The following is a 26456-nucleotide window of genomic DNA, read 5'->3' as shown; positions in this document are numbered from 1 at the left end:
TCATGAAAATGGCTATAGTGGCACATTTTTGGTAGGAAAGAACTGCCAACAAAGTAGTCATTGTTTGAAGAAATGGACAAACAAGTTGGTGATGTGTGAATGTGAATAACTATTACTTTGCTAATTTGTTGAGGTGTCTTGGTCATATCTGATTCTTTGGGACCCCTTTTGGAGTTTTCTTGGCAGAGATACTGGAGAGGATTGCCATTTTCTTCTGCAGCTCATTTTATGGATGGGAAAATTGGGGCCAATGGGTTAAGTGACTTGTCCAGGGTCCCACAGCTAGTAAGTGTCTGAATTTGGATCTGAACTCAGATTTTCCTGACTAGGCATGGTGCTTTATCCTCAGGGCTATGTAGCTAGTGTAAGTGGTGATTAATATGAAGAATACAGAGAAGCATGGAAACACTTAGATGAGCTGATGCAGAATAAAGTAAGCAGAAAAAGGAAAAAAATATATAGGACTACAATAAGTGGGGAAAAAAACTGAAACTCAATGTTGTGGGATTATAAAGATGAAAACTATCCCCAGAGAGGAATTGTGCCTCCTGTGCTTCTTTATTTTTTTATAACTCTTACCTTACAATACTGAGTATTGTAAAAAATAGACTCGAATACAGGACTACAATCCCCATGAGCCTTTGCTCCACTTCCCCAGAATGCCTTGTAATCTCACCTGGGCCAATACCCCCAGCCCCAGACCCACAAGCGTGACCCCAGCCGGCTCATCACCCAGATCCTTGGAGCAGATCGCTCTGGACTCATTGCGACCAGCTGGTAACAGTATTGGCCACGTGGGCGGAGGGGAGAGACGAGAGGGAAAGGAGACCGGGTAATTTTCCCTTAGGCTAAGCCTCCACGTGGCTGGGGGTATTGGCCACAGGGTGATCAGAGGGGAAAGAGAGAAAAGACTAGAGAGAAGAAACAGACTTTTCAAACAGAAACTTAATAGCAATGGGCTGTTTAAAAGGATTTTTGACTCTTGTGGCAATTTCATTGACTTTACCTGCCTGTCTGGGAGCAGACTCAGCCCAAAGATTCAACTTTAACTTTGGGGAGGAAAATGGGTGGCCCAGCGAACTGGAAGCCAGGCCCAGAGACGGGAGGTCTCTAGCTAAAATCTGGCCTCCGATGCTTCCCAGCTGTGGGGCCCTGGACGGATCCCTTGAACCCCATAGCCTAGCCTTTACTACTCTACCTTCAGACAATAGACATTTAAATGGATAAATAAAAACAAACAAAAAAAAAAACCCCAAGGAACTTTGAAGAGACTAAAGGCTACATTCTAAGGCATTTCAGACTCCAATGGTTTATAAAAATCTCTGTATTCTATTGCATTGTTTTGTTTAAGATATAACTTTGTGATTTTAAGTTCATATATTACTGGATTGAATATTATTCTGTGAACTGAAGGTTGATTGAATTTATTTTGAATGTACTGAGTTTTAAAATTCTGTTGTTTTTCCCCTATAACTGTGTTGAACAAATATTATTGTGAATAAGCCCATATATGAAAAAAACAGCTTTTTTCTATTTTGCTGAGGATAGATGGACTTCAGAACTGGTTATAATTGTATTAACAACCTTTGGAATTTTAATGTGCTAAATACCTCAAATGATTTGATTTTAAGGGTTTTTTAAATATGATTTTGGAATTTTTTTTAACAGTCTGGTTATTTTTGCCTGCCCCTACCACGAGGTAAGGCCCATTCTAGTAGCTGAAGTGAAATGTATTTTATAACCCCCAACCTTCCCACATGTGAATGGAAGTTGGGCAGTTAATTTCAGGGCATTTGTACCCTTGGGAAAAGCCTCCAAGAACAAGGAGCACCCCTTTATTTATGCTCTTCAGCTCACTATTTTACTTCTACCAGAATGATATATAGATTTCTTGATTATGTTCTAAACCCAAGAGGAGTTTTACTTTGTTTTTAAAAATATGTTTAAATACCAAGGTTGAAGGATTGCTATGTTTGTAAAAATTGTGACAAATGTCCATCAATTCATAGGTTTTAAAAATGTCATACAGCAACTTATGTGAAATGTGAAAGTGTGTTTGTTTGCTATTGTAATTAATTGGGCTATTGAGAATTTTGGGGATTTTGATATCTACATATTTGTACTACTGTATTTTTAAAGATGAAAAAATTGTTAACCTTGTTCAATTCATTTGCCTTCTACTCACAGTGATCATGGCCAGATACAAAGAGGAAATGGATCTCATTTTTTGGTGAGAAAGCCTTGTATTTTATATTTTCTTAACTGACACAGAGTGTCAATGGTTATAAGCTATATTTTTGAATTTTTTAAAGCTCTTTTTTTATTATATTTTTCTTGCATGTGCAATATACTTTTTCAGTTTTTTTAAATTATTTTTTCTCTCCTTTTTATATTTGAAGCACATGTCACCAGTATTAAGATTTTCTTTAACTTTTTGACTTTTCAGTGCTACAAGTTTGAAATACATTTGCTAATGCATGCCCTAGAAAGCTTGTGACTATAAAAATTATGCCACTAATTATTTAAATAAATTATGGGACTTTGCTTAATGATTCTGTCTGATTCTAGGACAAGATATACACAAAAGAGCCACTGCATAGTGCCAATAGAGCATAAGGTCAAAGAGACCAACCAATCCTGGAGAAATTGACGTCACTTTGAGCCTAGACAAAGAGGACTTGAACGTGTTTGGGGTTCGAGGTTGCGGCTGTTTAACATGTGTTAAAAGCAGGTCTTCCTTGTTCCACATTCTACCAAGTACCTCAAACTTGGCTCCCGGAACCTTGGCTTATATACTCTGGTCCCCTTTTCTGCCTCTCATAGTGTGGTAACTTTCTGTAGTCCTGGCTACTGACTGGGTAAATGCATCATTGCTTAGATCATTTTAATTGGGCCCTGATTCAAGGACCTGTTATAGATTTATTTTTCTTCTACTTGGAATTTTTACACATAAGACTTTGATAGTCTATATTTTCATCCAGAAATTTTTCTTTTCTTTTGGATTTTCTGATGTCTTTTTAATATCTCTTGCCAATTGATTCATATACCTCATACCTCAGCCATGCATCCCTAACTGATTCTGAATCTTTCAATCACCCACAACACGGGGGAATGTAAAAAAAATCATTATTTAAATTGCAAGTTTAAATTCCTTTTGAGAAGAATTTTAGGTAAAGAAGATGCTCCCTCTCTGAATCTGTAAGGATTAAAATGTAGGGGAGAGGGGGAGACTGAGGCAGGTAGAAATTAGTTTCTCTCTGCAAGGAGTATTATATTTTTTAGAGGTTTATTAAAGGTTAAAGATTAAGAATATACAAGTAAGAAACATGTGCCTAGGCCAGAGGCCTAGACAAAATAACCTCACATCATGGAAGAGACCTCTCTGCTCCAAAAACGGAAGTCCAAAAAAGGCCCAGCCCTTCAAAAGCCTTTGCTTAAATATCTTCTCGATCTCGGCCCAGGTGAGATTACAAGGCATTCTGGGGAAGTGGAGCAAAGGCTCATGGGGATTGTAGTCCTGTATTCGAGTCTATTTTTTACAAATCCAGAACTGAACTGTTGGAGAAGCCACCATGAAGAAGCCTCCAGACCACAAGTTGCACAAAATTGAACTTTGGGTGTGGTTGATTGAACATTTATTTGTATGTATACTTTTATGCCAAAGGGGACTGCCCCCTAACGGCTTTTTGTCAATGTGTTCAGAAATTATTGGTTTTATTCTTTTTTCTCTTATCCTCACACTATTGTAATCTTTTAAGTTTATTATGTTTTTATGATCCTTTTGGGGAAAAATTAATTTTTCCACAAATGATCACACGGGGGGATGTAAAAAATAGACTCGAAGACTCGAATACAGGACTACAATCCCCATGAGCCTTTGCTCCACTTCCCCAGAATGCCTTGTAATCTCGCCTGGGCCGAGATTGAGAAGATATTTAAGCAAAGGCTTTTGAAGGGCTTGGCCTTTTTGGACTTCCGTTTTTGGAGCAGAGGCGTCTCTTCCATGATGTGAGGTTATTTTGTCTAGGCCTCTGGCCTAGGCACATGTTTCTTACTTGTATATTCTTAATCTTTAACCTTTAATAAACCTCTAAAAAATATATATTCCTTGCAGAGAGAAACTAATTTCTACCTGCCTCAGTCTCCCCCTCTCCCCTAAATTTTAATCTTTACAGTATTAGTTCTAAGGTAGAAGAGTAGTAAGGGCTAGACAATGGGGGTGAAGTGACTTGCCCAGGGTCACACAGCCCAGGAAGTGTCTGAAGCCAAATTTGAACCCAGGACCTCCCATCTCTGGGTCTGGCTCTCAATCCACTGAGCCACTCAGTTGCCCCCTCCTGTGTTTCTTTAGAGAGATGGGAGACTAGGGGGTAGAACCATGTACAAACTGTCAGATAGCTAGTACGTTAGTTTTGCTAAAGTGTCTGTTTTTCCTTCTTTCTGTGTAGTTCTTTGATTCAAAGGATGATTTTCTTGGTAGGGAAGCAGGGAAAGCTATTAAAAGTGTTATGAAAATCAAGAGAATCTATAAAATTTAAATATTTTGAAAATCCATAGGATGGTTTTCTGAGTTTGAGCCAGGCATTAAGGATGAGTTCTAACCCTTCCCCACCCAGAAGCTCATGTTTAGATAGTGCCTTAGAGATTACAAATCACTTTTAAGTAGTACAAACATCATTAGCCTTATTTTACAGAGGAGGAAACTGAGGAAATGGAGGTGAAGTGGCATTTCCAAGGCCACACAGCTAGCAAGTTTCAGAACTGGGGTTCAAATATAAGTTTTTCTTGACTCTGAATCAATCAAATCAAATCAAACCTTAACACAAAGAATCTTAAACAAAGATAAATGATGATGGGCCGCAGCTACTTGGCTTCATATATCTCCAAGTATTAAAGATTGCTTTTTCCTTAGTGCTGTTGAGATTTGGAAAGAACTTTCAGAAGAATCAGAGAATCACAGCATTCTAGCTATGGATTGGCTATCTCAGTGGTGATCTAGTCCTAAGAAATGCCTAGAGCAAATATTTAGCCCCAATTTAAAGATGAGGAAAACTGAGGCTTTAAGGGCTATCCATTGTGCCACATTGCACTTATTGTTCAAAGCAACTGGCTAGGATCTCTGGGAGAAGTTGTGACTGATAGATTCCAGAAACTCTGCAGCTGCTGAAAAGGATCTTGAATCTTCCATCATTTTTACCCAACTGGACTAACTCTGATTTGTAAAAATTTATTGTAGCACGAGAGAAGGAAATTCCCTGACTTTTAGTGACTTTCTGCTATCCACCCATACAAAGAAGAAAACCTCCCTGAATTTTGGAGGCTTTTAAGCTAACCAGATTGCATTTAGCATTCTACCAGAGAAGGCAACCCCTGAATCTTCCCAAGAGTATGAGAGTTTTGCTTCTGGCACTTTTTCTAGCTAAAGCATTGTCTGATTTTCATTTACAGCAGCTTTTAGATGAAGGATGAGCTCTTCTGACCCGCAAAACTCATTCTGCCTGACCAGTTCATTATTTTGCTTTTAAAAAAAAATCCCAGGACTGAATAAAAATTCTTTAATTAGCTTCTATGATGCCATTTGCTACTAAACCTCAATTAGCCCTTAGGTTTACATAGGATCTCCATTTTCTTTGTACTTTAAATCATTTCACTGAGATATTGGGTGACAGCATTAAATTTGGAGCTCCAGGAAATCAAATTCTGAGCCATCTAGCTTGAGCCACCTAAGTGATTGCCCAGGGTCAAACGTTCTACATGGGTCAGAGGCAAGACTTGAACTTAGATTTTCCTAACTCAGACAGGCTTTGTCTATCTTAACTCAGCTTGTGAGAGAATGATAGCCCTTTAACTTAAGGTATATTCAATATCTATGTTCTGCAGATGAAAAAATTAAGACTTGAAGAAAGAAGCAGCTAGGTTGCTTAGTGAATAGTGCTAGATTTCGAGTCAGGAGAACCTGAGTTCAAATCCAGCCTCAGATACTTGATCATAATATGACACTGGGCAAGTCACTGAATCTCTGTTTCAAGTTCTTTATCCACAAAATGGGTATAATGATAGCATATACTTCACAGGATTGTTTTAAGGGTTAAATAAGATTTTTGTAGAGTTCTTTACAAAATCTTCAAGTGCTATGTAAATGCTATCATTATTAATGATTATAATTATCAGGATCAGTCTGAAATAATTTGCTTAAAGCCACTCAGAAAATCAGCTGTAGGCTCAGGATTAGGTCTCAGGTCCAAGTCTGAATTTCTAGAAAACCTTTTCTTTTTAGTTAGGAATTCAATACTAGACTTTATTTCCTCCTTTTGAACAGCTGATTATAGTGTAAGAGTAAAGGGCATGTTCACCTGATAGCACACACATCAGTAAAGATGGCAAAAAGATAGGAATAGTCAGTGCTAGAGAGGTTGTGGAAAGACAGGCACAGCTGTTTTTTAAAGCACACAGGAAATGTCAGGAATTGTAAAATCATAAAAAAACTATTCATCATTTATTTGAGAAGCATTTATTGAGCACTAACTGTTTGCACATCATTACACCAGATGCTGTGGAGTGTGGAAAAAAGGAAGAATGAAAAATAGTGGAAGGCAATATGATAAATATCACAAAGGGCAGGATTTAGAGACTGGAACATACTAGCTATGTGACCCTGGACAAGTCATTTAACATCTGTCTGCCTAATAATAGCACCTACCTTTCAAGTTGTTGTGAGGCTCAAAAGAGATGTCTGTAAAATTCTTGGCAAACCTTATAATGCTAGCCATTTTGAAGATTTTACTATATATTAGAAAGAGGAAACGTACTCACATATTTCCTTAATTTGCTAGCAGCTGGCCTGCTTGGTTTCAATCATCATCTTCATTGTGTCTTCTCCCCCCCTCCCGGTTTAAACCTATCACTAGGGGACACATTATCAAGGAGATTATTTCACCATTGTTACTTATACCTCATCAGTACCCTCAGATGTTTTTGCCCTTCTGTCTGGAGTATGGAGGAAAAATTCCTCCCAGGACCTCCCATGAGAGAGCTCAGAAAGCTCCCTCCTCCCTCCTCTTTATTCCTCATTCATAGCATCCCAGGGTTTAAAGCTCAGAGGGACTCATCTAATCAAACTGTATCACTTAAGTGATGAGGAAAATGAGACAAGTGACTTGGCCTAGAGTCATTCACAGAACAAATAGGTCTGCTAGAATTTGAACCCGCAGCCCTCTGGTTTCCAATCCACTACTCTTTCCATTATATGTTGCATCCTGGATCCCTAAGAGTTAGAGATATATTTGGGTGGTCACTATAGTCAGCAGCTCAAATCTAGGGTTAGAAATCAACAGGCAGGAAATGTCATTTCTGTTAAATAACTTTAATGATTTTAAATGGTTAAACCCTCCTATTCAGAATGTGCCATAGCCAGGGGGCATGTGACCTCATTTTCCAAGTCTGATTAAAAAATGGAAATATGGCCCTGAATAGCAAGCAGATGATTCCCAAGACTAAACGCCATTGCTTTCACTCACAGGATAATTCAGAGGGGAGCAGATGATCGGACATAATCCAGAAGCCTTCCAATGGGACAGAGACTGAAATTCTCAGATTTTTTGCCAATTTCATTTCTCTAGCATTCTAGTCTGGGTTAGATACCATGGCTCACCTTTTGGGTGGCAACACCTTTCAAAATTCTTATTGCTTGGGGCAGCGGGGTAGCTCAGTGGATTGAGAGCCAGGCCTAGAGATGGGAAGTCCTGGGTTCAAATATGACCTCAGACACTTTCTAGCTGTGTGACCCTGGGCAAGTCACTTGACCCCCATTGCCTAGCCCTTACCACTCTTCTGCCTTGGAGGCAATACACAGAATTGACTCTAAGACCAGAAGGTAAGGGTTTAAAAAAATTCAAAAAATTCTTATCCCTAAGGTGGAAACAACAAGGGTTTAGAGGAAAATGTATATTCCCTGGAGTAAATCACACTCTTTTAACAAAATTTCAATGAAACTTGGATGACAACATTCTTTTCACCTTTTTCTTTATCTACTCTTTTAATGCAAGACGTTAGTCAGCTGGCCCAGGCTAAGTCACTCTTCTTGACTAAGGATCACACCCAGACTCAACTGAGAATTGCAAATTTCTAAATTTATATGCATAAAACAGAAGGCAAACACCTGAACTTTCCCACTCCATCCGGAATTGATATGAGAATGGATTCAGCATGAAGTAATTTATGCAAATCTCATGGATCTAGGGAATCCTCTTACAGAAAATGAATATGCTTTGCTAAAGACAAAAATAAAATAATGGTTGGACCCAGAAATCTCTTTCCTACATGTACTGGTCAGAGTTATCCAGTGGTTTTATCTTATTTCTTCCAAGGGGAGAGAAGCAAGAGAAAGAAGCTACCCAAGAATTTCCTCTGTGATGAACTTAGGCTTCACACCAACACCGTTTTTTCCAAATGGAGCATGTTCAACAGTGAGCATGACCATGTTCTAAGCCATGATCAGAAGGTTCTTGGTGAGTCACCTGGCAGAAATTCCACTTGGCAGCTGGACACTGACATAGTGCTGACTCCATGGGAGAACCCATTAAGCAACCCTAGATCTGAGCAATTACCTGTCGTAGTCTTGGCAGATCTCCCCAACAGCTACCAAGGCTTTCAGGTATTCGTTAGGTTGGTAAGGATGGATATAGTGCAAAGAACAGCTGTTCCTGGGATCCCCATTGGATGCTGTGAAGTCTATTGCTACCTGCAGGAGGAAGAAATAAAGAAATGTTACAGTTTAGGACTGTTTTCTTCAAATTGGAACCTGAATCAGTCTGTCTCTCTGTGACCCTACATTACACTTACTGTAATTTTGCTTTCCTTACTGAAAGATAGAACAAAATAATGCTAAATATGCTATTTCCTATCTCTTTCGCCTGGGATGTTCTCTTGCCTAAGTTCTACCTCTTAGAATCCTTGGTTTTCCTTCCATACTCAGCTCATATGCCACCTTCTACATGAAGAAAATCTCTAGACCTACTGCAAGATGCTCCCAACTCCCTTGTATTAATTTTTCATATATTCTGCATAGACTTAGCCCTCCACATGCTGTCTTCTCAGTTAAGTGATCTCCTTAAGGGCAGAGGCTGTTTTACTCTCATCTTTGTGTCCTCACTCTTTGGTACAGTGTTTGGCACACAGTAGGCTGTTTTACTCTCATCTTTGTGTCCTCACTCTTTGGTACAGTGTTTGGCACACAGTAGGTGCTTAAATACTTATTGCTAGATTGAATGAGTGCAAGTTGCTTGAGCACAGAGCTTTTCCCCATCTTTGGCTTTAGATCTCTATAGTCTGGTAATGAATAAGAACGTAGGTAATAAGCTTTTACATAGTGCTTACTATATGCCAAGTGTGCTACGTGCTTTGCAAATATTATTTGATCACAATAGGAGTTTAATAAATATTTGTTGAGTAGAATTCACTTTAGCTACCAACAAAACCAGCAGAATACGGTTATCCCCCCCGGCTCTTTGTCTCCATGTCTCTTCAGACACCAGTTAAAATATATATATATATATTTTTTTTTTCAGTCCTATTTCTTAATCTCTGTCATATATACTTATCTTGGCCCTCCTTAATGCCCTCTTCTGTCACCATCACTGAGGCCACACTACAGGAGTTCACCTCTGCTTTGCCTTCTGTAGGATGCAGCCTCAATGCATTATACCTTCTCACAAATCTTAAATATTGTTTAGCAGATCAAAAAAGTCTATAAACAGTTGGCTGGGTGCGGGAAGGAAAGAATACCCATATTCTCTTTGTTTTAGTTCTTGTTCCTCCCCATTCTCCCCTCCCTGATCTAATATCCTTTCCTTATCCCTTAAGACCCATTTCAAGTTCTTAATGCCTCCAGGAAATCTCCCCTACTTGCTTTAGAGCCTCCTGATTGTTGCCTTTTCTGAACGACTTTGGCACATCTGGTTTGTGCCATCTCATTTAGCTACTAATAACATCCTGTTTCATTCTCTCAATTATCAACAGGGAGAAATGGAATGCCCCAACCAGATCCTCCAGATCTTCAAGATAGTCATCCCATTTTACAGGTGAGTAAACTGAGTTCTGGAGAGGATGATGTGTAACTTCAAGTGTCAGTGATTTATTAGGATGGATTTGTGATTAGGACCTGCTTTCTTGAGCCAGAAGCCCAGCAATATTCTCTGGAAGTTGGCAGAATTCTTAGGGCATCTCTGGGAGGGTACTTCCAAACGAGGGTTTCCCAAGTGATCATGAAATAATAAAGGTTCCTCTATTGCCCTTGGACAATTATCGGTGGCATTTTAAACGAATCAGAAAATAGACCTGCAGTAGTTCAATACCTTTTCTGAGATACAAGCAAAAAACCAAATCCTGATACAACAAATAGGGAGAAACGCTGCATAGCAAAATGACTTTCCTGTGTCTGAGAGTGCTATTTAACAGCCATTGTTTCTTGGTCTGTTTCAAACTTTTTTTTCCTTCCCCAAACCAATCCTACACAAGTGTTTTCTTTTTCCAGTCTCAGTATAAAACTGGCAGTCACTTTCCTAAACAAAAGGACTTAATTGAGTGCTAATTTGCAGTGGAGGTAGAGAGAGCAGCAAAGCTTTATCCTGCCATTAAGTGACAATTACCTTTCAACTTTCCCTTCACTCCTTACTTCCAGCACTGCAGCCTTCCAAGCCCCCCATCCAAATAAAACAGCAAGCAAAGGGAGCCAGGAGCTTTGAGGAGAAAGGGAGGCTGTTTAGAGGCGGCACGGCACCTCTCTCTTATCCATTTCTGTTCACTTGGCTCTGTTACTACTCCAGGTCTTCTGGGCAGGGAGTGTTATTTCTACCAATATATCTATTTTTTTTTTGCAAAATACCATGACATGAAGGAGTCACATTTTGACAGCACTTTAATGTTTTAAATACGTCCACTATTTTCCTGTGAGGTAGATAGGGTTAATATTGGTATTTCCCATTTCATAGATGGGAAAAGAGAGGCCTAGGAAGATGAAATTATTTGCCCAGAAACATATAATGAACTCCTTGAGGGCAAGGACAATCTTTTGCCTCTTCTTTCAACTCCTGGTGCTTAGCGCAATGCTTGGCTCATAACCGGTACTTAATAAATGTTTATTGATTGATAGATATAGCTGTGTAAATGTTGGAACTAGGATCTGAAACCAGGACTTTGACTCCAGGCTCAAAACGTTCCACTAAACCATGAAATAACTTGGGAGTTCTACCAACTGGAATGGTAAGAGATGATAAATGATCATAAACTGTATAGTACTTTAAGATTTGCAGAACTCTACCTATTGGATCTCATTTGATCTTTGGGAAAACTGTGGGAGGTAGATGCTATGATTATCTCCATTTTACAGTTGAGGAAACTGAGGCAAACAGAGGTTAAGTGATTTGCCCGGAGTCTCCCAGATAGTAGGAATCTGAGGCTGAATTTGAACTCAGCAATTCCTGCCTCAAAGTCCAGTGCTCTATGCACTCTCTTGCCACTTAGATGTCATGGATGTGTACCAACAATGCCCACATGGACCAGAATGGAAGAAAATGGAATGTTAGAGGGAATGTCCCTCAGGCATCTCAGCGTGTTCATTAGCATCTGTCTCCATAGCTCTACAAGCAAAAGGACAAATTCAAGACAATCATTCATACAGACTGACTCCCTGCTCCTTTCTGCAGGTGACAGAATAATAGTCTCAGAATTGAAAGGGCCTTCAAAGGCCCTGAAAGGAGCTATGTGTGAATCCTGACTCTGCCAATTTCTGCCTAAGGCAGAGAATGGAAAGGGCTGAATTTGGGTTTAAATAACTGTTCTGCCAGCTCATGGCACAATGATTAGAGCGCTGGCCTAGGCTCAAGAAGACCTGAGTTCAAATTTAGCCTCAGATAATTAGTAGCTGTATGACCCTGGACAAATCACTTAACCTTTGTTTGCCTCAGTTTCCTCAACCAGGAAATAGAATAATAGCACTCATTTCCTAGGATTGCTGTGAAGGTCAAATGAGATCATTGTAAAGTCCTTAGCACAGTCCCTGGCACTGAGGAAAAGCTCAATAAATCCTTTCTGCCTCCCTCTATGGTCCAGAAGAGGGTATGAACCGAAGGATTTGTGACTGCATTCAATAACAAACAAAAGAGGTTTGAGAGAAACCTGAGCAATCTAGTAACTCATTCAGAGTGAAATAAGCAGAACCAGGAGAAACATTGATACCGTAATAGCAACATCGTAAAGACACAACTTTGAGAGACTTGAGAAGTATGATCACAGCAATGATCAATCATGATTCCTGAGGACCCATGATGAAGATGGCAACACATAGCCAATGTGGGAATTTATTTTGCTTGACTATTATATTTATTCCAAGGGTTTTCTTTTCTTTTTTTCAATAAGTGGGGTGAGAAAACAACTTCTTGTTCATTGGGAATAAAATAACAATAAGTTAAACAATGATAAATGAGTGAGCCACAGACTCTCAAAGTTACCCTGAACAAGAAACTTTTTATCATGTGCCCTGTCAAACAAAGGGTGCTACAAGGTAGTTATCAGCCAGCCAGCAGCTCTTTTTCCAATCAACATCACCAAGACAGGCTCTCTTAATGAGGTTTGAGTGAAAATGCACCAGAGGGAATCAGTTGAGCTTATCTTATGTCTGTGGTCATTTGCCAAGATTGTTAAATAATCTTTAAAAGAAAAGTGGGGAGGTAGAGACAGATAGACAGAGAGGAGAAGGTAGAGAAGAGAGTGGGAAAGAGAGGAGGGAGAGGGAGAGGGAGAGAGAGAAAGAGGGAGAGAGAGAGAGACAGATAGAGACAGACTGAGAGAGTGAGAGCGAGAGAGATTAAATGAGGTAAGAAAAGGCCCAGAAATATTGGGATTAAGTTGAAGAGGGGAAAAAAGAAAGAATCATTCCATTGAAATATAGTGATTTAGGGCTCATGGTCATTGCTGCTGTGTTGCTTTCCTTAATGCTTATGGATTTGCAAACCCATCTCTCTTTACTGTCAGTCATGATGCCTTGCTTAAGGCTTGTAGTTTGATGACCTTCTCAGAGAGCAGTTGGAAGGGAAGCCCGAGTTCCATTTGCCTCCTTCCAAGAGTCCTCTTTCCTCATTAAGCTGGCCTCAAAGCAGTTGTAAACTGCTTTGTAAAACCTGTAAAACTTATAAAAGAAGGGAACAGACTTCTTTTGTAGATTGGGGGGTTCCAAAGATCACAGTACCGTTTCCCCTGAGGGAAGCCAGCTATGAGTGATGAGCTCTCTTTTCTTTCATTATTTTTAGTCTCCAACAAAAAACAACTCTACTCCACAGACCCTTTCCTTCACACTGCAAACAAACTATTTATGAACCCCCTGGTTAGATTTCAAAGGGATGCTGAAAGTAATGACGCCCAAGTTATTTGCTAGAATTCCAAATCTGTGGCTTTCCCAAATAATTTGTTCTTGCATTTACACTTTTAGGTGATGCTAATAATCCTTATTGCTCTAGCTGGGATTGGGGTGGTTATTTTTGGTGGGGGGAGCTTTAAAAATTATAGGCTCTATTCTTACTCTTTGTCTATTTTTCTATATATCTCTGCTTGGGGCCAGGAAAGAAGGATCTAGTCTAGAGAACTGTAGAATTTGGAGAGGAAAAGGGTTCCTGATATCAGTCCATTTTATAGCCACAAACTGAGTACCATTATTTTAAGTCTACTTGTTAGAGCTATAACTGGAAGAGTGCCTTGGAGCTTTGCCGTAGGGTAGCAGATTGAGAGATCACTGATGGTACATCCTTCACCAGCCTACAAACCAGAGAGTTTCATGCCTAGTTAGCAAGGATAATTAGCTAAAATGGGCAGCTGCAGGACTGGAATAAGCTTCCCATTCCACCCCTAGTCTCTTGTGCAGAATCGCCTCTAGCATAAGGTCTCCCTTTCACTGTGCAGTGTCCCCAGGTCTTTACCGCTGCTCCACCCCAACTCCGCATCAACTGAGGGTGAGCATCCTACCACTAGATCCTTTATAGTTGGTTTGTAGTACTAGTTCTGGGTGCAAACATTGTTATATTATTTGCCATTTGCTACTCTGTCTGGCCAGCTCTCTGAGGGGGGCTCCTTTCTCTCATTCATTCTTTCCTTCCCAACAATAATGTGATGGCACAACAATGTGAAAAGCAGGCTACTGTGTTACAAAAGGGTAAAAGTGCTCTAAGATGGGGGGAAATAGGTGTCTGGATGGATTCAGACTCAGGTCTAGAGACCGGAGATCCTGGGTTCAAATCTGACCACTCTTCTGGGAAGGTAAGAATTATGAAAAATGTCCTAAGATGTATCAAGGTGGGACCAGTTTACTAAAAAGGGTGTTTTAGTTTATAAAGTAAAATCTTACCAAGGATATTTTAGTGCTCCTGAATAATAGCTTTAAGAGTAAAGGTCATCTCTCTGATCAAACCATTTTCAGCTTTTGGCTTGTGTGATATTATAGGGACAGTACAGACACTTCTAGTCAGGAGACCCTGAAGAAGTCATTCAATCCTTTCCTTATATGTAAAATTATGGAGTTAGATTATCCTTCCAGCTCTAGCTCCCATGAAACCCTACAAAACCCAATTTTGACACTTACTAGCTGTGTGCCCATAACCAAATCATTTTGCTTCTTTGGGCCTCAGTTTCCCCACCTGTAGATTTAGAATCATTATATTCAACCTGCTTAATTCACAGATTTGTTGGAAAGAATGTACTTTACAGATGTCAAAATTCAATAAAAATGTTAGTAGTTATGTTGTTAAGACACAGCAAATGAAATTCCAACAGACAACTTAAAAAAAAGAATGCTCTCCCACATTGACCCCTTTCTTTTCAGATAAACATAGTAGGACACTATCCTGTTTATATTCTCTAAATATTGATATTTTATGGATAAGCACTCAGCATCTTGCTTCATTGTTTATTGATTTGTTATCTTCTGAACCTGAAGATCAATTTTCTTCTTTTTAGGGGGAAGTACATAAGTAGGTACTTAATGATGCTTATGCATATTGCCTATACACACATTCATATACACACATGTATGCATACATTTTGGTGTATATATGCATGTATATTATACATGTGAGTGTTTTACATATATCCCCGTATGAATTCATATTGGTTCCTGGATTAAAAATTGCAGTTATAATTACCTGGGGCACCTAGAGGCTCAAGGGATAATTTAGATCTGGATCCATCTTTAGAAAAGAACTTGAGTTCAGCCCCTCGATTTAGAGAAGAAACTGAGACACAAAAAGGTTGAGGGACTTGCCCAGTACCACCTCTCCAGTGCATGTCAGAGGCAGTCTTGGACCCTAGGTCTTTCTGACTTCACAGTCAGCGGTCTGCCTCGCACATAGTAGGTATTCAAATAAATACTTGCTGATGGATGCTCTATTTTCTCATGAAGATACAGAGCTACTCCAGCGCCATATTGGTGCTTAGAGAGTCCATGCTTTCCCCCTAAAGATGACTTACACCAAACATGAACAGAGTGGAGGGAGCACTGACTTGGTTTGGAGTTCTAATCCCCTTGTATCTTCACTCCTTCACAAGCCATGTAGCCTTCCCTTTGCCTTTTGGAAGAAGAATTTTGCTAAGATGGCACCAGATCAGTCCTGATGTTGATGACTGCTTTCCCAGTGGAAAATACCTGGCTGTCTTGTCTGCAGGGAGGAACCGAGGGCTGGGAACAAAGAAAACACTGTGGACTTTTGAGTAAGTTCCTTGCAACTGCAAAGTGCATTCATATAATGGAGATATCAAGTGCCCCTGAGAGCACCCAGCAGGATGCCTGCAAAGCACTCATTAGACCTTTCAATTTACAGGAATGCTAGAGCATGTTTTCCGCTGTTCCCAAACCTGTGCTTATCAGCCCAGCTTCGTCTCCAATCAACTACCCTTTCCAACTCCAGAGGCACTGACTGCTCAGGGCTATGTGATTGAAATCTCAGAATAGAAATCTAACCCCAACTACCCCTTTATCAACCTCAGCACCACATCCGGAGATATATTTACCTTCTCTCCTTTCCTTGGCCTATTAGAAAGTCTTCTTTCAAGGCACCATTTATCCACCATTTCCTATGGGGAACTTTCTGAGCCCCTTACTCATCAATGGCAATAAAAGCTGGAGAGAAGGAAGGATGGGAACAAAGGAAGAAAGGCTCTAGGAAAGTTTCAGCCTTAAGGTAGCAGGTGATGACTTACCAGGATTTAAATTTTGAAATTTGAGATCTCTTCTCTGCAGTTTTTTTTTTAAAAACTAAAACCCTTACCTGCCTTCTTAGAATCAATACTATGTATTGATTCCAAGGCAGAAGAGCAGTAAGGGCTAGGCAATGGGGGTGAAGTGACTTGCCCAGGGTCACCCAGCTATTAACATTATCTATGTTCAGAGGCAGGAAGGTGACACGGTGGATAGAGCACCAAGCTGGAGTCAAGAGGACCTGGGTTCAAATTTGGCCTTAAGCACATCCTAACTATGTGACCTTGGGCAAGTCCCTTAACTCCATTTACCTAGGCTTTGCCCTTCTGTCCTAGAGCTGTTGCTGGGACAGAAAGTAAGGGTTAAAAGAAAAACAAAACCTAAACCATGATCTATGTTCTATTGTATTTAATTATTTTGCTAAATATTTCCCAATTACATTTTTGCTGTACTCATAGTCTGTTTGACATTTCTGCTGCAGATTTCTGTAAATAAGGAATTAATGATTTGATGGGGAGTGCCAGGCCTGGAGTCAGGAAGACTCAAATTGTTGAATTCAAAACCAGCCTCAGACATTTCCTAACTTTGTGACCCTGGACAAGTCACGAGTTTCATCATCTATAAAATGGGCTGAAGAAGGAAATGGCAAGCTGCTCTAATGCCTTTGCCAAGAAAATCCCAAGAGGGGTTATTAAGAGTCAGACACAACTGAAAAATGACTGAACAATAATTTGATTTCCTAATAACAGTTTTAATAATTTCAGAGCTTTCTGAGATCCTTAGCTAAAAAGGAAGCTTTGGTTTCCTTCTCCAGAAGACTACCCTTGGTAGGCTATATCCCCTCTTTGTAAGCATGATGGAGAAATTCTGCCTAAGCTTCATAGAAAGGGAGATGCAGGGGGAAGGTAGAGGCAACAACCTATGTCTAGGCAATGTGGTTCCATCAATAGGGGAATGGTTACTTTGAATAGGCCAAGCTTATTGGAAGTCAGTCAAAAAATGTCATCTCTGGGGTTCTGATGCTGCCCTCCAATCCCCAATATCCCTTCCCTTGTTTTTGTGGCTCATTTGTTTCAGACCTGTTTGACTTTGTGACTCCATTTGTGTTTTTCTTGGGAGAAATACTGGAGTATTTTGCCATTTCCTTTTCCAGTTTATTTTACAGATGAGGAAACTGAAGCAAACAGGTTAAGTAGCTTGCCCAGGATCACACAGCTAGGAAGTATCTGATTTGAATTCAGGAAGATGAGTCTTCCTGACTCCAGGCCACCTAACTGCCCAAGATCCCGTTATATCCTTTGCAGGACTTGGTCAGTTTGAGATCTCTCTCTCTCTCTCTCTCTTTCTCTCTGTGTTTTTCTGTGGAAGATCAAATGTGTGTGGATCAAATCCACTCCCCAGGCTCATCCTACCCCACATCCCATTTTGCATGTGTACATTGCGTGGTGGAGGGGGACAGAGATAAAAAGGTATGATGCGAGATGGGGAGCTCATTATCGCTCCATTGGCAATTCAGTGGAACAGGGGCTTGAGCGGGAGCTCTGGTGCTGGCTCTGAGCTCAAGGGCTTTTGTGGACTTTGGTCTTTTGGGGCTTCCTTATTTGGCTTAGGGTATTTTAGCTAGGTGATATTTTCTGTCTCCTTCCTACATTTCCCTCTTTTTACTTCCTCCATTTTGATGAATTGTTAAGAGCTACTAAGAGACTCATAATAAGAGTTAATTTTACAAATGGCGACAACAATTTTTTAAAATTAATTTTACATCTAGTATTTTACTTTCATTATTACAAATGAGAAACTATATATAAAAAGTGTTCTGCAAATGTGCTATATAAATGTGAATTGCTTCTGTTATTATATCTACTTCTGGGATGCACCCTCTCCACCCCAATCTAAGGCAGGAATACAACCCTTTGAAAAGGAAATAATTTTTGTGAGACTTGTAATTTTACCTATATAGGGAACTCCTGATGAGTAAAAACTCCTCCTACAATTAAATAACTTGCCAAGTATCACAATGTTGGCGGCAGGGCTTGAACACAGGTCTTTTTGCCTCTGAGGTCAGTACTCGATATCCAGTATACCATACTACCTCTCATTTTAAGTGAGTTCTGATCTGTGGTCAAGACTTTTTTCCAGAGCTTTCTATCAGCCTCTGAAACTATAGCTTTTTGAAAAATGGGAACAAGGCAATGTTTCCTCCAAAAGTTACCTGTCAGAAATCTTGTTCTGTAATGTTTTCCTTTCCTGAACAAATAAGGAAGTTGAACAGATGTACACTGAGTTTCCCTCCACACTTTAAAATTATGATCCTCTGTAATGCTTCCAGTGGATACCCCAGTCCCTTGAATTATGGCATAATGAGCTCCAAGTGCAGTGATTTTTATTTTTCTCAAAGAATTTGAATCGTCTGGAAAACAAGCACCTGCTAAGAGCAGAAAATAATTGCTTGGGTAGGTTTGAGCTTAGAGGTGTCTGTCTCCCTTCTCCTGGGTAGTTTAATCAGTTGGCTTTTCTAACTTCATCTCCAATTTTGTTTAGGACCATGATACATGAGATAATATCCTGTTATTTCTTCTTCCTGTTCCTCTGTCACATGCAGAGCCATTAAGAGTTGCTCCAGGGGGGCAGAGTCAAGATGGCGGCTTAGAAGGAGCAGAAGTTCAGACCTCTGAAAACCCTTCCTTACCGATCACAAACTGATTGCTCCTAGGAGACTGAAAAACAAACTTAATAACAAGACAGAGCCAAAGTACCCTCCTGCTGGACTTAATTCAAAAGGTATGCCCCCCTCCCCCCGAAAAGTTGGAATCCAAGAACACTCGGGTTTAAGGGGAAGACAGAAGGAAGGTCCCAGGACCCATCCCCCCTCCCACCCAGAGTGCTGAGATTCCAGCTGCAGTGGGAACTTCTGGGCGGGCAAAGGTGCTGGTCTCAAGGGCAAAGCTTGAGAGCAGGACTGTGCCAAGTTCAGAGCGTCCAACACAGAAGCCGGAGAAGGAGCTAGAGAGGGAACATAGATCTGGCAGCCTGGCCAGAGCTTTGGAGATCCTCCATATTTGCTCCAGCCTTCCAGGAAGTTTAGGACTGAGAGCACACTCAGCCCAACTAAGTTGAACTTAATCCCATCAAAAGTCTTCAGCACTCAGGGAAGCCCAGGCTCCACATCTATCCTCATTGACTGCTGGACTTTTTAATCCAATCAAAAGCCTCCAGAGGACAGGGAAGCTCAAACCTCAACAACCTTCCCACAGAGACTACACCAAGAGATCTTCTGTTAAAGCTCCAAGAGGGGAGACTGATAGAAGCCCACCAAAAATAAAAAAAAAATGAGAGGAGAAAGAGCACAGGCAAATACGGGAAGTAAAGAAGGGGTGAATTTGAGCAAACAACAGAAAAAAGAAGAAGAAAACTACAATAGATAGCTTCTACTCAGCAAATGGAACAGAGGGGGAGAGATCAGCAAATGATAAATCAGAAATCCCAGCAAATTGGATACAGGCTGTGGAAGAACTCAAAAATTAAGATAAGTCATCTGGAAACAGAGGCACTTGAACTAAAATGAGAAAATAGTGTCTTGAAAGCCAAAATCAACCAGCTGGAAAAGGAGATGAAAGATGATGTAGAGGATGAAAGACGATATTCAAAGAAAATCAGACCAGAAGGAAAAGGATAACCAAAAAGCCAGAGATGAAATCCAATCGTTAAGAACCAGAATACAACAACTGGATTTAAGTGACCTCACAAGGTAGCAGGACACTATAAAACAAAACAAAAAGAATGAAAGAATTGAGGAAAATGTGAAGCATCTCATTCACAAAACAGACGATTTAGAAAATCTTTCGAGAAGAGACAATTTAAGAATCATTGGACTACCAGAAGACCATGACAAAAGAAAAAAGCTGGACATAATACTACAGGATATTATTCAGGAAAACTGTCCTGATATCCTAGAAGAGGGGAAAGTGGAGATTGAAAGAATCCACAGATCACCTCCTGTATTTAATCCCCAACTGACAACAACCAGAAATGTTATAGCCAAATTAAAAAAAAAAACTATCAGACCAAAGAAAAGATATTACAAGCTGCCAAGAAAAAGCCATTCAGATACCATAGAAACATGGTGAGGATAACATAATATCTGGCTGCATCCACACTGAAGCACAAAAGGCATGGAATGATATTCTGGAAAGCAAGGGAACTAGGTCTACAACCAAGAATCAAATACCCATCAAAACTGACTATATTCTTATAGGGGAAAGTATGGTCATTCAACACAACAGAAGAATTCCAAGCATTCGTAAAGAAAAGACCAGACCTGAACAGAAAATTTGATGCCCAAGCACAGAACTCAAGAGAATCATCAAAAGGTAATTAAAAAAGAGGGGAAAAAGAAAAACAAAACAACAACAAATTTTTTTAAGAGACTCAAATTAAAATGATATGTATCCCTATAAGAAAAGAGGTCATTGGTAACTCTTAAACTGTTGCTATCACCTGGGCAGCTAGAAGAATTATACTTAGAGGGAATAAACTGTATAGGATAAAAGAACAAGACATAAATAGGTATATAGATATATGCATGCATAAATACATATACATGTGTGTATATATATATACACATATATATTATATATATTATATATATACATATTTTAGCTCTGGTTGTATATATATATATATAACATATATATACATATACACATATACACTATATACATATATACACATTATATACATATATATACATACATATATATACACACACAACCAAAGCAAAAAAAAAAAAGGTTAATACTAAAAGAAATGGGAAAAGAAACAAATGGGGGTAAATGTCACAAAGAAGCTAATGGCAGGAGGGGGGAGAACAGCGATACACTGGAAGGGTAAAGAGGTTGGAGATAGGAAATATTCAACTCTTACGTACTTTGAAACTGACCCAAAGAGGGAAGAACAATCCAATCCATTGGGATAGAGAATAGATTTGCGCCCCATAGGGGAGTAAAAGGGTAAAAAACGGACTGGTGGGGAGGGAAGCAGTACAAAGGAGGGAGAGGGTGGGGGGAAAGTTTAAAAGGACTACAGGGGAAAATAAGGGAGGGAATAAGAAGGGAAGGGGGTAGAAAGGGAAGTAAAATAAGGGTGGGAACTAGTGGGACTGACTATAAACAAACATTGGTGTAGAAGGAAATAGTGAAAGAAGAAAAGGCAAGACCAGGAGTAGAAATCAAAATGCTGGGAAATAAACAGCTATTAATCATAACTCTGAATGTAAATGGAATGAACTCACCCATAAAACGCAAGCAAATAGCAGAGTGCATTAGAATCCAAAACCCTACCATATGCTGTCTGCAAGAAACACACATGAGGAAGGTATATACGCATAGGGTGAAAAGTAAGAGGATGGAACCAAATCTATTGGGCATCAACTGATAAAAAGAAGGCAGGAGTAGCAATCATGATATCTGACAAAGCCAAAGTAAAAATAAATCTAGTTAAAAGAGATAGGGAAAGTAATTACATCCTGATAAAAGGCAGTATAGACAATGAGGATATATCTGTACTCAATATGTATGCACCAAATGGCATAGCATCCAAATTTCTAAAGGAGAAACTAGAGGAGCTCAACAATGAAATAGATAGAAAAACTATACTAGTGGGAGATCTGAACCTTCCTCTATCCGAACTAGATAAATCAAAAAATAAGAAAGAGGTGAGAGAAGCGAATGAAATCTTAGAAAAATTAGAGTTAGTAGACTTATGGAGAAAAATAAATAGGGTCAAAAAGGAATACACCTTTTCAGCAGCACATGGCACATTCACAAAAATTGACCATGTATTAGGGCATAAAATCATTGAAAACAAGTGCAAAAGAATAGAAGTAATAAATGCAACCTTCTCAGACCATAATGCAATAAAAATAATAATTAGTAAAGGTACATGGAGAGATAAATCAAAAATTCATTGGAAGTTAAACAATATGATTCTCCAAAACCAGCTAGTTAAAGAACAAATTGTAGAAACAATAACTTCATTGAAGAAAATTAAAATGGTGAGACATCCTTTCAAAACCAATGGGATGCAGCCAAAGTAGTACTCAGGGGAAAATTTATATCCTTGAGTTCATATATAAACAAATTAAGAAGGGCAGAGGTCAATGAATTCGACATGCAAATTAAAAAAACTAGAAATTGAACAAATTAAAAATCCTCAGATGAAGACTAAATTAGAGATCCTAAAAATCAAAGGATAAATTAATAAAATTGAAAGTCAAAGAACTATTGATTTAATAAATAAGACTAGAAGCTGGTACTTTGAAAAAACAAATAAAATAGACAATACTAATCAGTCTAATTAAGAAAAGGAAAGAAATAAACCAAATTGACAGTATCCAAGATGAAAAGGGAGACCTCACCTCTAATGAAGAGGAAATCAAGACAATCATTAAAAACTACTATGCCCAATTATATGGAAATCTAAGTGATATGGATGAATACTTACAAAAATATAAATTGCCTAGACTAAAAGAAGAAGAAATAAATTACCCAAACAACCCTCTATCAGAAAAAGAAATTGAACAAGACATCAAAGAACTCCCTAAGAAAAAAATCCCCAGTTCCAGATGGATTCACAAATGAATTCTATCAAACATTCAAAGAACAACTAGGGGTTCTACCAAATTCTTTTTACGACACAAACATGGTACTGATCCCAAAGCCAGGCAGGTTAAAAACAGAGAAAGAAAATTATAGATCAATCTCACTAATGAATAGAGATGCAAAAATCTTAAATAGGATACTAGCAAAAAGACTCCAGCAAGTCATCACAAGGGTTATCCACTATGATCAGGTAGGATTCATACCAGGAATGCAAGGATGGTTCAATATTAGGAAAACCGTCCACATAGTTGACCATACTAATAAGCAAACTGACAAAAATCACATGGTTATCTTAATAGATGCAGAAAAAGCATTTGATAAAATATAACAACTATTCCTATTGAAAACACTAGAAAGTATAGGAATAGAAGGGCATTTCCTAAGAATAATAAACAGTATATATCTAAAACCATCAGCAAACATAATCTGCAATGGGGATAAACTCAAAGCCTTCCCAAATAAGATCAGGAGTCAAACAAGAATGCCCATCATCACCTTTATTATTTAATATTGTACTAGAAACACTAGCAGTAGCAATTAGAGAAGAAAAAGAAATTGAAGGTATTAAAATTGGCAATGAGGAGACCAAGCTGTCACTCTTTGAGGATGATATTATGATTTACTTAAAGAATCCTAGAGAATCAACCAAAAAGCTAGTTGAAATAATCAACAACTTTAGCAAAATTGCAGGATACAAAATAAACCCATATAAGTCATCAGCTTTTCTATATATCTCCAACCCAGTTAAGCAGCAAGAATTAGAAAGAGAAATTCCATTTAAAGTCACCCGAGACAATATAAAATACTTAGGAATCTATTTGCTGAGACAAACACAGGAACTATACGAACACAACTACAAAACACTCTCCACACAATTAAAACTAGATCTAAACAATTGGAAAAACATTGATTGTTCATGGGTGGGACGAGCTAACATAATAAAAATGACCATCCTACCCAAACTTATCTATTTAGTGCCATACCCATTGAACTTCCAAAAAACTTTTTTTACTGAATTAGAGAAAACCACAACAAAGTTCATTTGGAAGAACAAAGGATCAAGGATATCCAGGGAAATAATGAAAAAAAAATACAAAGGAAGGTGGCCTTGCAGTCCTAGATCTCAAACTATATTACAAAGCAGTGGTCATCAAAACAATTTGGTTCTGGCTAAGAGACAGAAAGGAGGATCAGTGGAATAGACTTGGAGTAAATGACCTCAGCAAGATAGTCTATGACAAACCCAAAGACCCCAGCTTTTGGGACAAAAATCCATTATTTGATAAAAATTGCTGGGAAAATTGGAAGACAGTGTGGGAGAGATTAGATTTGGATCAAAACACTTCACACCCTACACCAAGATAAACTCAGAATGGGTGAATGACTTGAATATAAAGAAGGAAACTATAAGTAAATTATGTGAACACAGAATAGTATACATGTCAGACCATTGGGAAGGGAAAGATTTTAAAACCAAGCAAGACTTAGAGTCACAAAATGCAAAATAAATAATTTGGAATACATCAAATTAAAAAGTTTTTGTACAAACAAAACCAATGTAACTAAAATTAGAAGGGAAGCAACAAATTGGGAAACAATCTTCATAACAAAAAACTCTGACAGAGGCCTAATTTCTCAAATTTATAAAGAGCTAAACCAGTTGTACAAAAAATCAAGCCATTCTTCAATTGAAAAATGGGTAAGGGACATGAATGGGCAATTTTCAGTTAAAGAAATAAAAACTATTAATAAGCACATGAAAAAAGTGTTTTAAATCTCTTCTAATCAGAGATATGCAAATCAAAACAACTCTGAGGTATCACCTCACACCTAGCAGATTGGCCAACATGACAGCAAAGGAAAATAATGAATGCTGGACGGGATGTGGCAAAGTTGGGACATTAATTCATTGCTGGTGGAGTTGTGAATTGATCCAACCATTCTGGAAGGCAATTTGGAACTATGCACAAAGGACAATAAAAGAATGTCTACCCTTTGGTCCAGCCATAGCACTGCTGGGTTTGTACCCCAAAGAGATAATAAGGAAAAAGACTTGTACAAGAATATTCATAGCTGCACTCTTTGTGGTGGCCAAAAATGGGAAAATGAGGGGATGCCCTTCAATTGGGGAATGACTGAACAAATTGTGGTATATGTTGGCCATGGAATACTATAAAAGGAATAATAAAGTGGAGGAATTCCATGGAGACTGGAACAACCTCCAGGAAGTGATGCAGAGCGAAAGGAGCAGAACCAGGAGAACATTGTACACAGAGACTGATACACTGTGGTACAATAGAAAGTAATGGACTTCTCCATCAAAGGCAATGCAATGTCCCTGAACAATCTGCAGGGATCTATGAGAAAAAACACTATCCTCAAGCAGAGGACAAACTGTGAGAGTAAAAACACCGAGGAAGGGCAACTGCTTGACTACAGAGGTTGAGGGGACATGATCAAGGAGAGATGCTAAATGAGCGCCCTAATGCAAATACCAACAACAAGGAAATGGGTTCAGAGCAAAGACACAGGTGATACCCAGTGGAATCGCGCATCAGCTAGGGGAAGGTTGGTGGGGGGGGGGGGAGGAAAAGAAAATAATCTCTGTTTCCAATGAATAATGTATGAAAATGACCAAATAAAATAATGTTTTAAAAACTTAAAAAAAATATTTAAAAAAAAGAGTTGCTTCAGCCCTGAATACAAGGTCCCCTTTAACTCTCTCCTTGTTCAGTTGTCACCAAATATGCTAGCTAATTAAAAAATATAAGTATACACATATGTATACACACATGTATCTAAATGCATACATCTATACATATATATGTATATATATGTGAATGTTCACATTCCCATACATATACATGTTTACCTACAGGCTCAGAACTCTAGGTTTCTTATCTCTACTAGAGAAGAAAGGACGTGATTTTAGAGGAACCAGTCAGGAGAAATGGAATTGAGATACTTCACTGCACAGGAGGTAGCAAAGAGCATAGGAGACCGAACTAGCAGACCTCTAAGCTTCTTTCCATCTTTAGGCTTCTGTTCTATGATTTTTAGCGAAGAAAAACAAACCCAGAATGCCAAAGTATCACCTCCCAGAAAGGCAGATAAACGAAACTTCCCTACTTCAGATATTCCAAGAGTGAACTTCTAACTTATTTCCTTAGAGAAATGCATTTGTCCATGGAAACAATGTTATACCTGGTGATTAAATTCCAAAGTTCACCCCAAAATCCAATCTAAATCCAATTTCATCCACATTGTACCTAAAGAACAGTGCCAGTAATGCTATAGTGCCTAACCAGTGAATCAAATGTAATTATATTTGTATAGGAAAAAAGTATTCATAAGTAGATAGAAGAGCAGCTAGGTGGCTCAGTGGAAAGAGTGATGGATTTAGAGTCAGGAAGGCTCATCTTCCTGAATTCAAATATGGACTCAAGACACTAGCCATGTGACTCTGGGTATGTCACTTAACTTTGCCTCAATTTCCTTATCTATAAAAATGAGTTGGAGAAAGAAATAGCAAACCACTCCATTATCTTTGCCAAGAAAAC

At 38.9% G+C, this 26456-nt stretch overlaps 1 protein-coding gene and 1 long non-coding RNA gene across 2 annotated transcripts in view; one reads left to right on the top strand and one right to left on the bottom strand.

Moving 5' to 3' along the window:
• CPNE4 (copine 4) overlaps positions 1-26456 on the bottom strand; it is a 509113-nt gene that overhangs the window by 23876 nt on the left and 458781 nt on the right. Inside the window, exon 11 of the mRNA XM_001369385.4 lies at positions 8607-8740. Coding sequence (XP_001369422.1) covers positions 8607-8740 — 134 coding nt within the window. The remainder of the gene's footprint in view (positions 1-8606; positions 8741-26456) is intronic.
• LOC103101536 (uncharacterized) lies at positions 696-25458 on the top strand. The gene is made up of 4 exons (XR_473560.3): positions 696-777; positions 10018-10079; positions 15589-15750; positions 18840-25458. It is a non-coding gene; the product is annotated as an uncharacterized LOC103101536 (long non-coding RNA).

The sequence above is a fragment of the Monodelphis domestica genome, chromosome 5 (assembly GCF_027887165.1).
Source record: "Monodelphis domestica isolate mMonDom1 chromosome 5, mMonDom1.pri, whole genome shotgun sequence".
In the NCBI taxonomy this organism is placed as follows: domain Eukaryota; kingdom Metazoa; phylum Chordata; class Mammalia; order Didelphimorphia; family Didelphidae; genus Monodelphis; species Monodelphis domestica.
This window is presented reverse-complemented; position numbering and strand designations above follow the sequence as displayed.